This window comes from Rhinatrema bivittatum, chromosome 1 (assembly GCF_901001135.1).
Source record: "Rhinatrema bivittatum chromosome 1, aRhiBiv1.1, whole genome shotgun sequence".
Lineage (NCBI taxonomy): Eukaryota > Metazoa > Chordata > Amphibia > Gymnophiona > Rhinatrematidae > Rhinatrema > Rhinatrema bivittatum.
The window spans coordinates 309,360,308-309,375,296 of record NC_042615.1 but is presented as its reverse complement, the minus strand read 5'-3'; the positions used below and the strand labels follow the sequence as shown (position 1 = coordinate 309,375,296).

Here is a 14,989-nt window from a genome sequence, read left to right as displayed (position 1 = left end):
CGGATGTCGTCTTATAGGGCGAATAATTACCGTATTTTTCGCTCCATAAGACGCACTTTTTTTCCCTCAAAAGTGTGGGGGGGGGGGGGGGGGGGGGGGGAAATGTCTGTGCGTCTTATGGAGCGAATATAAAAAAAAATAAAAATCTAACAAACCCCTCCACCCTCCTGACCCACCCTCAGACCTGCCAAATTAACTTACTACAACCCCCCACCCTCCTGACCCTCCCAAGATCTGCCAAAAGTCCCTGGTGGTCCAGCGGGGGTCCAGGAGCGGTCCGGGAGCGATCTCCTGGACTTGGGCCGTCGGCTGCCAGCAATCAAAATGGCGCCAACGGCCCTTTGCCCTTACTATGTCACTGGGATCGACCAATGGCAGCGGTAGCCCCTGTGACAGTAAGGGCAAAGGGCCGTCGGTGACATTTTGATTACTGGCAGCCGACGGCCCTAGTCCAGGAGATCACTCCCGGACCGCTCCTGGACCCCCGCTGGACCACCAGGGATTTTGGCAGGTCTTGGAGGGGTCAGGAGGGTGGGGGGTTGTAGAAAACTAATTTGGCAGATCTTGTGGAGGGGGTCAGGAGGGCGGGGGGTTGTATTTAATTAATTTGGCATGTCTTGGGGGGGGTCAGGAGGGTGGGGGAAACTGAGGGATTAGTTTTAAAGGGTCGGGGTGGGGTTTTTGTTTATCGGCTCGGGCGCAGCCGATAAAAAAAAAAACCCGATCGGGCCGGATGAAAAAAAAAACATGATGTGAATCGGAACCGGAATCAGAACAGATTCCGGTTCCGATTCACATCTCTATTACCGGTACCTCCTTCTCTGCCTCTCAGATCTCGCACATGCACGTCTGCGCTGCTTCACTGCAGTCCTCAGGAGCGAGATCTGAGAGGGAGAAGGAGGTACCAGTAATAGGATACAAGGGCGGGCCAGAGGGATGCGTTACTGCTCTGATAGTCTTGGAGACAGGGAGGGCTGGGCAGGCAGGGAGAGCTGACCAATCCAAGCAGGATTTGAATACAACAACCAGCCAATCGCTGGTAAGGTACATCACTTGCCGTGATTGGCTGGTTGTTGTATACTGGGTACCACATACAGTATGGTTATGTAGTGACACAGAAGGGTAGTCTTATATGGCGAGTATATCCCAAACTCTATATTTTAACTGGAAAAGTTGGGGGTCGTCTTATACGCCCAGTCGTCTTTTACGGAAAATACGGTAAAATGTAACTGTAAACCTTGTCATGTAAAACAAACATAATGGTGTATAAAAATATGGAATCAAAGTGGTACATAAAAGACAGAAAAACCACCCAAAGACTGAGAACAGGCATAGGCTCTCATAGTAAAAACATAATGTGGAACAGACAACAGGTTAAGGCTAGGTGTTAGTGTAGAACATGTGATAAGATGATATAGGCAGAGTGATCCACCAAATTAAAAAAGGGGGGGAAAATGGACTTACAATACTAAAACAGTGCATGTAGCATGTGTAGTCATACAACTTATCTTCAGACTCTCTGTTGTGTGTAGATCAAAACTTGTGAAAAAAAGATAATAAATATTAAAACAACAAATACCACAATATCTCATTTAGATTTGAAAGCTATGAACCAAGTAAAATAATGAAACAATAACATCTGCTCCAATGCATGCGTGTGTTGAACAATAAATCTACCTGTAGATGCTCTCATAGGTGTACTGCGGCTTGAAGTAGAGAGATATAAATGGCAACCAAGAACTGAAATCCTTTAGAGCAGAGCTTTCCAAACTGTGTGTCGGGACACGTTAGTGTGTCGCCTGCAGTGTGCAGGTGTGTCGCGCAAGCCCGGTCAACTCTGACGCGAGTTTGGGCTTTTTTTTTTTTCTAGAGATTCACTTTTTTTTTTTTTTCAGTTTATGGGTTGCTTATTATTGGGTGATTTTTGCTGTCAATCGCGTTTTTTTGGGGGGCTTGGTGGGTGGAACGAGCCCAGCCATCCTTGCATTGGCTGCTGCTGCCGATGAGGCCTGGCCATGAGGAGTACTGACTGCAAGCAGCAGTGTCTGGTGATCATGGAAGGGAGTGAAGCACTTAACTGGCAACAATCAAAAAGACGAGGTACATGAGTGTGGGGGCCAGACATGTGCTGGGGGGAGAGAGATGAGTGAGTGGGGGGCAAACGTGCTGGGGGGACAGACATGTGCTTGAGGGGGAGAGATATGAGTGTGTGGGGGCCAGACATGTGCTGGGGGGAGGAGAGAGATGAGTGTGTGGGGGACAGACAATTTGTTTTATTATTGTTTCTCATAAATTATAACAATAACATGAATCTTGGAATATATATTTTTAATATAAATTTAAGGTTTTCATGAGATAGGTTGTGTCGTGAAACATTTTATTTATGTATATATTTAAGGAAACATACATAAATTGTCGAAATATGTTTCGTTCGTTTAACCTTTAACCTCTGGTTTACTAGTAGACTGAATTACTGTGTCCCGAAATTATGTTTGTCTAAAAAGTGTGTCACCAACATGAAAAGTTTGGAAAGCTCTGCTTTAGAGATTCAAATCATCCAAAAATCTAACAAAATCAAATAGAATGTAAAACTAAAGTGAAACTTAATATAGGTGCCTGCATTACTGTACTAAGCTAAAATGATTAGCATGCTCCAACCTCAAGTATAATTAACTCGACTCAACATGACCATAGCTAATGGTTAATTAAATAAACAAACTGAAAGTAGCAAGAAGTAGCCACCCGATCATCTTGTGCTGCTAGTAAACTACCAAATGTGCTTAAATATTAGGGGCAAAGTGCTCTATTTCTAAAATCTAATGTGCCAACCTTTTGAAAACATAAGTTTAGTCGCTGTAAAATAAGGTAATGGGCAAACCATACAAAACCTGACTCAGTCTATAACAAACGATGCAACAATTTCATACTGTCAATATAAATGAAAACGCTCTCATTGTTACAGCCATGGCAGACACACGAACGTGTGTTTCTATGAGCAGTAACGGTTTATTTGACATAGTGTATACTGTAGACTGAGCCACTAATGACACATTTATTATCTTTTTTTCATAAGTTTTGATCTGCACACAACAGAGAGTCTGAAGATAAATTGTATGACTACACATGCTACATGCCCTGTTTTAGTATTGTAAGTCCATTTTCCCCCCCTTTTTTAATTTGGTGGATCACTCTGCCTATATCATCTTATCACATGTTCTACACTAACACCTAGCCTTAACTTGTTGTCTGTTCCACATTATGTTTTTACTATGAGAGCCTATGCCTGTTCTCAGTCTTTGGGTGGTTTTTCTGTCTTTTATGTACCACTTTGATTCCATATTTTTATACACCATTATGTTTGTTTTACATGACAAGGTTTACAGTTACAACATTTTATATGTTTCTATATATGTTTTTTATTATTTATATTATTTTTTGAGTCCTTGTATGTACATTTTAATTGTTATATATTTGTTTTTAGTTGCCCCTGAGGCAGCTCTAGGTTATAGAGCGAAACTCGGCCAAAGTCGGGCCTAATCAATAAAGGGCATTTTATACACACCGATCTCCATTGCTTCCCTGCTATATATCTTTTCAGGCTTACACACACACACACAGGCTTTCAATCACACATATACATGCTTTCCTTTTCTCTCACATACAGACTATCATTCACATGCTTACAAACATGCTCTCTCTCTTTCTCTCGTTTACACACAGGCTCTCAATCACATACTCACATGCTCCCTCATCTAAACCAGCTCTCAATCACACACAGACACACATGCTTTCTCTTACACATACACATGATCTCTCTCACACACAAAGGATCTCAATCATACACACATACTCTTTCACACAAACAGGTTTTCAATCAAACTTACACATACAGGTTCCCAATCGTAAACTTACATTCATGCTCTCTCTCTCTCTCACAAGCAGGCTCTCAATCACAGACATACTCTCTTTCACATATACAGGCTCTCAATCCTTCACATACATGCTATCTCACTCACACACACAGGATCTCAAACACACATGCTTGCTCGCTCATTCACTCTCTCTCCCTCCTCGGAACTAACAGCAGCCTCCTCCCATCCCTAAACTCCTTCATTTTCAGCCCTCGTGGAGGAGGAGTCCCATCGGCCGCGGGGGTTGACACTCTTCTTCATTTTCCTCCGAGCCGCGCTGCACATTCTTCAGACTGCGCCTCTCTTCTGTTCTTCGGGCCGATTCTGACCACACCTAGCATGGTCTCTTCTTCCCGCGCACGCACCCGCTGCTCACCACTTCCTCTTCCGGGCCGCGGGGGGTGGGTGGGGCGGGGGCGGGAAGAAGAGACCATACCGATGCCGCTGACTCCAGCTGTCCTGCCGCGTTCCACCCGGGCTGACAGCATTTTAAGCCCGGGCGGAGGAGGACCGGGGAGCAGCTGGGTCAGCGGGGGACCGGGAAGTGTGGCGACACACCTGCGGTTTTTCTTGGTGACACACCGGTTGAGAACCACTGCTCTAGGCAACCTCCTAGTTTGCCTAATGGAATCACTGACCCTGGTAATTCCTGAGGAGCTGATGGACCTGGTGCTTGCTAGCATGTCATAGGCAAGTGGAGTGCTTGACTCGCATCAATGGGATGTTACGATATTTGTTGGCTTAGTTATTTTCGGCATTTCTGGCATATTTTTATTTCTTGTTTATTGTAATGCTTGGTGCCTGTTTATTGATCTCATTTTACTGTAAATTACTTTGAACAGTTCCCTCTGGGAAGGTGATACATGTTTTAAATAAATGTTTTTTCCCGGCAACTACATCTCATCTATTTAGGATTGCCAACCTTTTGAAAGGGAAAAAAAACCTGCCATCTGCCAACCCTGTCCTTTCCTTACTGTGCCCCTCCCTTGTCCTGCCCACTAACTCTCCCTGTACAAATAAATAACATGATCCGAGGCTCCCAGAGCCCCATCCCTTACACATCCTCCAAAGCTCTCCAAAACATAGGTAGTGGGACAGGGCCGTGGCTAGAGCCAGAGGAATGCTGGGATGCATATGAAAGGGCATAACCAATAGAGAAAAAGGAAGTGATCATACCACTGTACAGGTCATTTGTTTGATCTCTCCTAGAATATTGTGTCCAGCATATATCTAGCAAACCTGTTATACCAAAACAGCACTAACTCCCAAGACTCAAACTGCAACAACTCTACCTATACAGCTTTGCAAATATTACACCAGGTTCTAGAACACCAATACACCTCGTATGGGAAAACATAATAAGCTGTATTGCAACAGATCCTTGCATAGAAACTACACAAAAGGAGAAGCCCTCACCTCTGTCTAAGGGGCACTCCATGAAGTTAGCATGTGGCACATTTAAAACTAATCGGAGAAAGTTCTTTTTCCCTCAAATCACAATTAAGCTCTGGAATTTGTTGACAGAGGATGTGGTTTGTGCAGTTAGTGTAGCTGGGTTTAAAAAAGGTTTGGATAAGTTCTTGGAGAAGTCAATTACCTGCTATTAATCAAAAGTTGACTTAGAAAATAGCCTCTGCTATTACTGGCATCAGTAACATGGGATCTATTTAATGTTCGGGTACTTGCCAGGTACTTGTAGCCTGGATTGGCCATTGTTGGAAACAGGATGCTGGGCTTGATGGACCCTTGGTCTGACCCAGTATGGCAACTTCTTATATTCTTATACATGCAGAGCACAGACATACCCTCACCGAATTTTGAATAGGGGACAACAAATTTCAAATGCTCAAATGAAATGGGAACCCACAAGAAAAGCCAGACTGCATGCAGTGCAATGCTATAGAAATACAAATACAAATGTATTTTCTCCTAAACTGTGCCAGGTATAAATAAAAGATGCACATTCCCAAAGCTGACTTATTCCAATCACTAAAGTGACAATAAAATGCTTTTTTTTTACACCTTTGGTGTCTGGTCATTTTAATTTTTTAATCACAGTGGTCCTGGTTTCTTTTTTTCTGACTTCCTCTTGTTGATCTTATCTTTAATTCCATTTTTAGGACTTCCTGTCCATTTTCTGTTTCTTCTCGTGCCCCCTTCTTCTTCACTTCTTCCTCTACATCTGGCTCTGATGTTGATCTTTCACTTTTCATTTCATTTTGCTCCATTCTCTCTTCTCTGCCTTTTATCTGTTCCTCTCTATCCAGTCATATATATATCTCCCCTTCTCCCCTTTCACTATCCAGTTCTCCCCTCCATTTTCCCCTCTCATACCTCCATCTTCTCCTCACTGAGTTGCTTCACCCACCAATCTACCTATCTCTATTCTCCTAGTATGTGACCCCTCTCTCTTCCTCCTCAGCATCTCCATCTTGTCTCCTTCAGCATCTCACCTTCTCTCTTCCCCACTTCCCAGCATTTCTCTCTTCTCTCTCTCTTCCCCACTTCCCCTCGTCCCAACATCTCTCTCTTTCAACCCTCTTAACCCCTCCTCCTCCTCCCCTTCCCGGCATCTTTCTCTTCCAACTGGCCCTTCCCAGGATTTCCCTCAACCTCGCTCCTCCATCCCTCCCTTCCCAGTATTCTCCCCCCCTCATCCACTGCCCTCCCACATCCCCCCCCCCCGCTCGATCCCACGGTCCCACAGTACAATGAAAAAATTGCCCCCCCCTTCAAACTGATGCTGCTGCTTCCCTTCCCTCTGGGGCCAGATTCCGCTGCCTCCCTTCTTTTGCACCCGCACAGCCCGATGGTGCCGCCTCTCTTCGCACGAGGGGGTCCAATGCTGCTTCTGGCCTTGAGGGCCCCCACCCCACTGCTTTCCTCCTCTTGCACGTGGGCCATGGTGCAGCTGCCGCTGTCTGCCTCCTTCCAAAAATGGGAGCTCCGATCGGGCTGGGGGGGGGGGGGGGGGCCAGCAGTTACCAAAAAATCTACACTTAACATAGGCTGGTTTTCTGGTCTGCTGGCTGCCCTTTAAAACAAGTGGCCAAGCCGGCCAAAGACCAGCAGGTTGGTAACCCCAAACAGCCAGACTTCTGCTTGCATGCGGCTGGAGAAACAGAATCAGAAATACCTTTCCCTCCTGAACTGTGCAAAAATACAATGATATAAAACAAGGCGGGCGGCAGACAAGGGTGATCGAGAAGCAGTCCAAGTCAAAAGCAAGGCAACGAACTCCAAGGACAGCACCTGCACCAGCGAGCCTGTAGCTGAGGCAAGAGACTTGTGCTGGGCTGTCAGTTTAAATACTGCACTTTTCCCGCGCTGGGCACGGGGGTTGCCGGGAAGGACACCGATGAAAGGGGGAGGAGCAAGGCCACGTCGCCTCGCGCCACGCGCATCACGGCACAGGACCGCGCCGGGAACGGCCCCCGATCGCGGCGGATGGGTCGGCAGCAGCGCGGGGGCACAGGTCTCCTAACACCCTGTTAGTGCGCACTAACTCCAAAATGAGGGAAACATGAAATAACTCCCTCCCCAACTGTTATAAAATGAAACTTGACAGTAAACACCCCGAAACGAAAACAACATGGAAAAAGCCAAAAAAAAAGCAGCGCACATCTCTAGTAAAAGGACCTGTGGATGTGCGGGCAAATTTCAGAGCTGTCCTAATAAAGCACTTAGGGGCAACTTTTATAACCGCCTGCATGCAGCTGGAGAAACAGAATCAGAAATAGATTTCCTTTTCAACTGTGCAAAATACAATGATATAAGAGAGGCAAATTTTCCAAAGTTGACAGAGGAACTAAAAGACATCCCTCAAAAGAATGAGCAGAAAAATAAAATGCATTATCCTGATCGGAAAGAGGAGAAACAGCAGCTTCTGCAGCAAAATACTGTATGTATCGTGCCACCAGGCCAGAAATAATACGAACGTCACCAGATGTGGGAATTTTCTTTGCTATTGACTATTCTATACATTGTAATTATTTCCTTTTTTTTTACCACTTTATATATTAAGATAGTGACACCGGTACACATTTGTCATGCCAACAAAGTTTCTTGAATCTTCTAATCTCCTGCATGAAATATGGACTTAGGGAAGAAAGTTGCCACAGAGAACACTTTCTAGCCCTTTACACATATGGATACCCTTTGCTATTTTCCCTAAGTCTTTTCCCATTTCTTCTTTTTGCTTTGAGAATCATGTCCTGAATGCTAACAGAATTTTTTGCCTTTAGTTCAATGCAATTGCAGAAAGAAATCAAATTGGATCCCACACATGGTATGAAAGTGCCAGGAATGTAAAACAAGGGCCAACCTGGCTATCTTCAAACTCTTCAGTCCTCATGTAGCATAAAAGTATGTTTGGGGATCACCACACCCCTATGTTTAACTGGGGTGAGTTTAGGTTGGGGAAGGGGCAATAAGACACTTAGATGAATATTTATAAATCTACATACATTACATTTCAAGGGGAAAAAATGCCCACAGAAAAAGCAGGCGCAAATTTTTGCAGGCACCTTTTCTAGGAACAATTTCCATAGAGAAAGTAACTTTGTGCTTTCCCTCTGAAAACTGGTACAAAGCTCCTGTGTATTGGGGCGAGCATTCGTTTTTAGTGAAATAGACAATGGCAACGAAATTGTCTATTTCGTCATGTTTCGGGAGCACCCCGAAACGGGAAAAAAATTGACGAAATTTTACAGCGCACTACCTAGTTTTCTAATTTCGGAGTAGTGTGCCCTAATAGGACTTAGGACGCACTAATTGGTAGTTGGTGTGCACTAACAAAAAATGACCAATAAGTTACAAAATGTGTCAATTGGGGAGTAGTTCGTTAGCTAGAGGTATGGTTCTGCGTTCCCATTGGCTGTCTCTTTAGAAGCCCTGTTAGTGCGCACTAACTCCGAAATGAGGGAAACATGAAATAACTACCTCCCGAACTGTTATAAAAATGAAATGTGACAGTAAATGCTCAGAAACAAAAACATGAAAAAAAAAAAGCAGTGCACATCTCTAGTAAAAGTACCTGTGGATGTGTGGGAAAATTTCAGAGCTGTCCTAATAAAGCACTTAGGGGCAACTTTTCTAACAGCCTGTATTGTTGAAAAGTCTGAGGGTAGTTTTTAATCCGCAGCCCTTGCACCAGTTTTTAAAGGAAAAATTATCCAAACAAAACTACCTTCATGCATTAACGCCTGTTAATATGCACACATAGAGCCGGTTTTTAAAAGGGTTACGCGCGTAAATCCGGAGGTTAGGGGGAACGGGGGAAGGCAGTGTGGCTCGGCGTGCACCCCCTTGTGCGCGCCAACCCCTGATTTTATAATTTGCGCACGCAAGTTATAAAATCGGGTGTACATGTGCACGCGCCGGGTAGCGCGCGCACATGTAGGCCGCGCGCACTCCTTTTAAAATCTACCCCATAGTTTTTCTGGAAAAAATTCCATGCATTCTTTTGTTAATATGAAAATATGCACCAAACTCCGAACTCCCTCCCCAACCCTGCTCCTCTGCTCACTGCAGGTAACCTCACCTACATACAGACAGTATACGTGTTAAGTTCAGATGGGCAATTTTATAAAAGGCCGTTTCTGCCGGTAAAACAGATCTACCTGCAGAAATGGCTTTGAAAGTTACCCAAGATACTTCTGTGGGAAAAATAGTGGTTTTTGCACACAGAAATGATCTTTTGCAAAATTGCCCACCTTTTATTCAGATAAGATTTACGCGTGCAGGTCATGATCGCAAGCAAGTTTAGCCAGACTGAGCTGAGCCATTCCTGGGGGCGGGGTTGAGAAGGGGTTTGCATTATGAATTTACTTTCAGATTTTCAAAAGCATGCATGAAAAATTTCATGCAAAAAATTTTCAGTCCACAGTTTAACAGGTGTAATTTACAGGTCGTTTCAGTGGGATACTTTTCCAAAGGTCATGTGTTGTTCATGTACTTTTCCTTTAAAATTGGTGTAATTCATGCACCTATGTACTTATTTAATTTTCGTGGGCTGTTATAAAATGACCTCCTTAATGATTAATATTATTTAAGATTCTTGATTAGGAGAATGGCCGATGTATTGCAACACTTACTCTCAGTTTTATTAACTGCTTCTGATGTTGAGAGCAGTGATGTTGTGGTTGGTGATTCAGACTCCTTACGTGCGGTAGTGGTGGTGGTTTCATTCATGCTTTCTTCTGCCCCTGTCTCATTAGCACTGGAGCCTGAAAAGAAGATAATCAGTTGAGAAATTGGGCGAGCGTGCAGCAGTTCACAAATTATACATTATTTATATAACCACCTACCCCCTCCCTTGGCAATAGGGTCCTACTTCAGAGGCTGCAGAGCACTGACATATTCATTGCAGCCCCCAGACAACCAGGCACTGAGCACGGATTTGTGCTGTGGGGAACAACGATTCGCCTATGGGGCCCCAAGGCATGGGAAAAAACGTACTCCACAGAAAACCAGCAAGAAAATGTATTAAAAATCCCAAAAGTCCAGAAACAAGTTCCAAAATAAAACCATAGCTACTTAGTTTACAAAAATTTCAAAAGCAGCTACTCACCTTAAATTGCTTAAGATTCTTCATTTGTGGATTCTTCCACTCAGGTTCCCATCAAAACCTCTGTTTCTCTTCAAGTCTCAGTGAAAAACTGAGACGAAGAGATGCTCTTCACCTCCACATACTACTCTGTGGGCTTCCCCAGGAGACTGGTTTCCATGATTGCTCAGGGGGTCCTAATTCTCCCAGAAGGCCCTTAGCCCTTACTGGCATGAACTCCATATGTTTACTCCAGCGGATCAATATTTGTCCACAGAACTCTCCAAAACTCAGACTCAGGATTCTGTAATAACTGCTCCCTATGACTCATCTTCAAAACAACTCCAAACCCATTCACTTTTGGGAAAGGACTCTCCTATACTTCACTCCTTAATTCACTCCTCCCACTGCTGGAAAATTCCCAATGTTAGCACATAGCATACAATAATGAAAAATGACAGGGGTCATATTTATGTAATCCAGGTTCACTCTTGATCATGAGATAGATAATAGGGTTCTTATTATTGGGTGTGGTGGTAGAGAATAATTTCCAAGGCCCTCCATTGAGGGAACAATTATATGTCAAACCTCAATGTTTCCCGTAAAAAAAAAGAGCATATACAAGCTTCTGATTCCAAAAGAAAATTCTTTTTGAGATAGAAAGTATATGAGTATTTACAAGAGAATGCACAGTTCTGCTCCTTTAGGTTAGAGGGTAGTTCTCCATACTGAGGCCAGTTTTCAAAGGATTTAGACTCCTAACATTTGGAATAAGAGTCCTAAATTGGCCCTTTTGAAAATTTACTAGAGCTGAGTCCCTAAATTTAGGAGTCGAGATTCAGCAGATTCCTAAATTTAGAAACCTAAAAAGTAGTTGACTACAGGAGCAGAGTTGGGATAAAAAGATGGTTGCACTAGGTTTTCAGCAGTCGGCACTTAATTTAGATGCCTAAATCTAGGCAAATGAATAGGCCTACATTGTAAGCACCTAAATTTAGGTGAATTTTCAGCTGAAAATTTAGACTACTAAGTTCAGCTGAAAATAAGCACCTAACTTGGGAATCTAACAGGAGTTGTTTTTTTCAATAATGGCCTCACTGTCTGTACAGAATGCAATGGAGAATCTGATTTAATAAGAAAGTCAATCTGGAACATTTGTGGGACTGGACTGTCTTCACAAATGAGTAGTAACACTGAGTACACTAGGAGATGGTTTCCCACATGTAGTCTTTACTTAGATGTTCCTGTGCTAGATCGATCAAGGACTGTGTTGAGCTGAATTCTTCAGACATATTGAAGCTGGGGTACACGTCTCTCCTTCCAACACATTGGGAAAGCTATAAAGGCACTCAGATGCCAAAAGAATCGGTCTTAGCAGACTTCTCTCACCATTTACACTGGACAGAAACGCTTTATTTCCCTCTTCTTCACAGGGAAGAACGTTTCTGCTCCTCTCCTCTCCTTGGAGAGATATTGGATAGCTACTCTTCTTCACTCCAGCATAAAATCTAGAAACACAACCCTTTCTCTGCAGGGGAAAGATCAACTGGCTTTCCTACAGGGGTCTTTGCACGTCCTCTTCTGGCAGAAACCACTCACTGGACTCCCCGTGGGAATGAACAAGACTAAACCATTCCCTATACCATGAAATATATTTACTCATTAGTGAGAAAAATTACTTTTTAGTAAGGGAATAGGACCTTAAACATACATGCTCTAAATACATGCATTCCCATCTCTTACTAGTATGACCTTGGTGGTACCCTTAGGGGTAGATTTAAAAAATTTGCGCGATCGCGAACAAAAGTACGCTGGATTTTATAAGATACGCGTGTAGCCGCGTGTCTCTTATAAAATCCGGGGTCGGCACATTTGTGCAACCTGCGCGCGCCGAGCCCAGCGCGTGCTGCCTGTTCCCTCGGAGGGAACTTTCCTTCGCCCTCCCCTACCTAACCCACCCCCCCGGCCCTATCTAAACCCCCCCCTACCTTTGTCGGCAAAGTTACGCCTGCTGTGGCTGTGGCCTGAAAAGTAGCTGAACAGTGTCCAGGCACAATTTGACTGGCTAGATTGAGCACAGAGTTTTTCTTTTGTTTGTTTTAAATGAAGCCTTTGAATGTTAACATAATTTCAAAAGCTTGATTAGGAAAATAGAATATGTATAGCAACACTTACTCTCAGTTTTAGTGTTATTACCTGTTGCAGGTATTGGGTGCTGTGATGTGGTTTGTGTTGCTGACACCTTAGGCGCGCTAGTTGTGGTTTCATTCATGCTTCCTGCTGCATCTGTCTCATTAGCACTGGAAACTGAAAAGAACACAGTCTATTGAGAAACTGTGTGGGCAAGCATGCGGCCTTTCATACCTTATACATTTCCACATAGTATATATTTCCATCAATTCTGAGTGCAGGCCATGCATTGTAAAAGCAAATGCGCACAGATTAGCCAGAGACTTGGATATGCAACTAATTCTTTTTTTTTTAATTCTTTATTTATAAGTTTTTTTATACATCATAGATGTAAACAAATGGTAATTATTACTGATAAAGATTCCAGAAGGAAGAATCATATAATAAAGAAAAATCTCTTCTTAGTTAAATACAACTATTCCGTATCATGGAAATTAACAATTTTTAGACAAATAGTTAAGCATTGCTGAGTCTAGGACAAAAAGGAGAATTATTTTATGGAAATAATAAAATTATAGGAATAAACATTTAACATAGCTCACAATTGAATTCTCTTCCTCTCTGTCCTAATCATTTGGATCCATTGGGGATGATGTAGTTGGAGTTTGTGCCTCCAGAAATTTTTGAAACTGATCTATTTGAAAAAAGGTAAAAAGTTGTTCTCCTCTTTTTATCTGACATTTACAAGGGTATCGGAGGAGAAATGAGAAACCCAAAGACTGAACTTTCTGTCTCATAGCAAGAAATTCCTCTCTCCTCAACCTAGTTATAGTTGCTAAATCAGGGTAAAATTTCAATGATTGACCATAAAACTGTACTGGAAATTTCTGAAAGTATTTACGCATAACTTTATTGACATCTAATTGTGTTATAAATGATACTACTAAAGTATTCCTTTCTATAACATCAGTGGTGGAACTTTCAAGAAAACTAGTCAAGTTAGCAGGAACAATCTGAGGTATAACTCCTTTTCTTTCTAAAGTGTAACAAGTATTTATTGACGGAAAATCTGTATCATTAAACATTAAGACCTCTTTCAGAAGTCTTTTTAAAGTTACAAAGGAAATTTCTCCTGCTACTTTTGGGAAATTTTTAAATGTCTAATCCTATTTTCAATTGTTTCCAACCGCTTAGAGCAATATAATTGATCTTTCGCTATCAATGCACTTATTTTCTGACAAGACTTTATAGCTTTATCATTTTCTTTTACTTTAATTGCTATATCAGTAATTTCTTGATTTGTGTTGTTTATCTTATGTTGGAAAGTAGAGGATACATTATCTATTTTAGTTTCAAGCCTATTTATGGAGGCATTCAAACCTGATACAACATCCCAAATGGATTCCAAAGTTACCTTTTCAGGTCTATTGGCAACAACTTTGCTCGGCTTAGCTTGGAGCAGCGAGGAGTGGCAGGAATTGTTCAATTTTTTATATATCCTATTAGCAAATGTATTTATCAGTAATCGTTTCCTATTTGTCTCATACAATTCTTTGGTGCTGAGTGAAAAACAGCATAGCGCTAAGAAACTGGACTATTACAGTTAATAATTATATTTCCTAAGTATGCCACCCAAACGAAAAGGGAAGATAAGGGTTTTCCCTATGGAGCCCTTACCCGCATTAACCCAACTGGACATAGACCGCTTTCTTACACAATTGGAAGAGGAAGTCGCCGGTGATTCCATTGGAGGAACTTGTGGAGGGGAATGGGTTTCCACCTTGGAAGAGGCTTCTTTAAGTCCTAATGCATGTTTACCACCAGCACAACGAGGTTCAGGAGGGAAACTGATTCAACAATCTCCCCAAGAAGAGGGAGGAGAGAGTCGATCAGTTGGTGCGCTCTCCGAGTCTGTGTCTGGGGAAGAATTTTCTGTAGAAGTAGTGACAGCACCTATAAGATCAGGTGAACCACCTGTTGAGGAAACTGAACAGGAGGATGTACAGAAAATACCAGAGCAATGCAACTAATTCTTAATTGTTCTTAGAATACTGACAGTCATGCTGTAGCGGTTCCCCCATTTTGGTGCTTTATCCTAGTCTAGGGGAGCTATGGGTCCGGGTTCAGGTCCGGCGGGGAGTAAGATTACTCTTCCAGGGCCCCTAGTGTTGTCTTATCACCACCTCAGTGACAATTTCACAGTTAAACTCCAAATTCTCCAGAAGGTGCCACACAGTGAAGAACAATAGAAGGGAAGCAAATATGAGAACAATTGGAAGAACCCCATAGAAACAAAAAAGGGTCCTCTAGAAAGGCAAAACGGGGTGAACTGGTAGAAAAAGCACTCTTGAATCTGTAATAGGTGTTCAAATGAAATAGTCTCTTTATTGTAACTTAAAAA

General features: G+C 42.7%; 1 protein-coding gene across 2 annotated transcripts in view; it reads right to left on the bottom strand.

Moving 5' to 3' along the window:
• EMCN (endomucin) overlaps positions 1-14,989 on the bottom strand; it is a 246,200-nt gene that overhangs the window by 57,081 nt on the left and 174,130 nt on the right. For both annotated transcript variants that reach the window (XM_029597067.1, XM_029597065.1), the window contains exons 4-5: positions 12,655-12,765; positions 10,007-10,138 (exon numbers count right to left, since the gene is read on the bottom strand). In XM_029597067.1, coding sequence (XP_029452927.1) covers positions 10,007-10,138; positions 12,655-12,765 — 243 coding nt within the window. The remainder of the gene's footprint in view (positions 1-10,006; positions 10,139-12,654; positions 12,766-14,989) is intronic.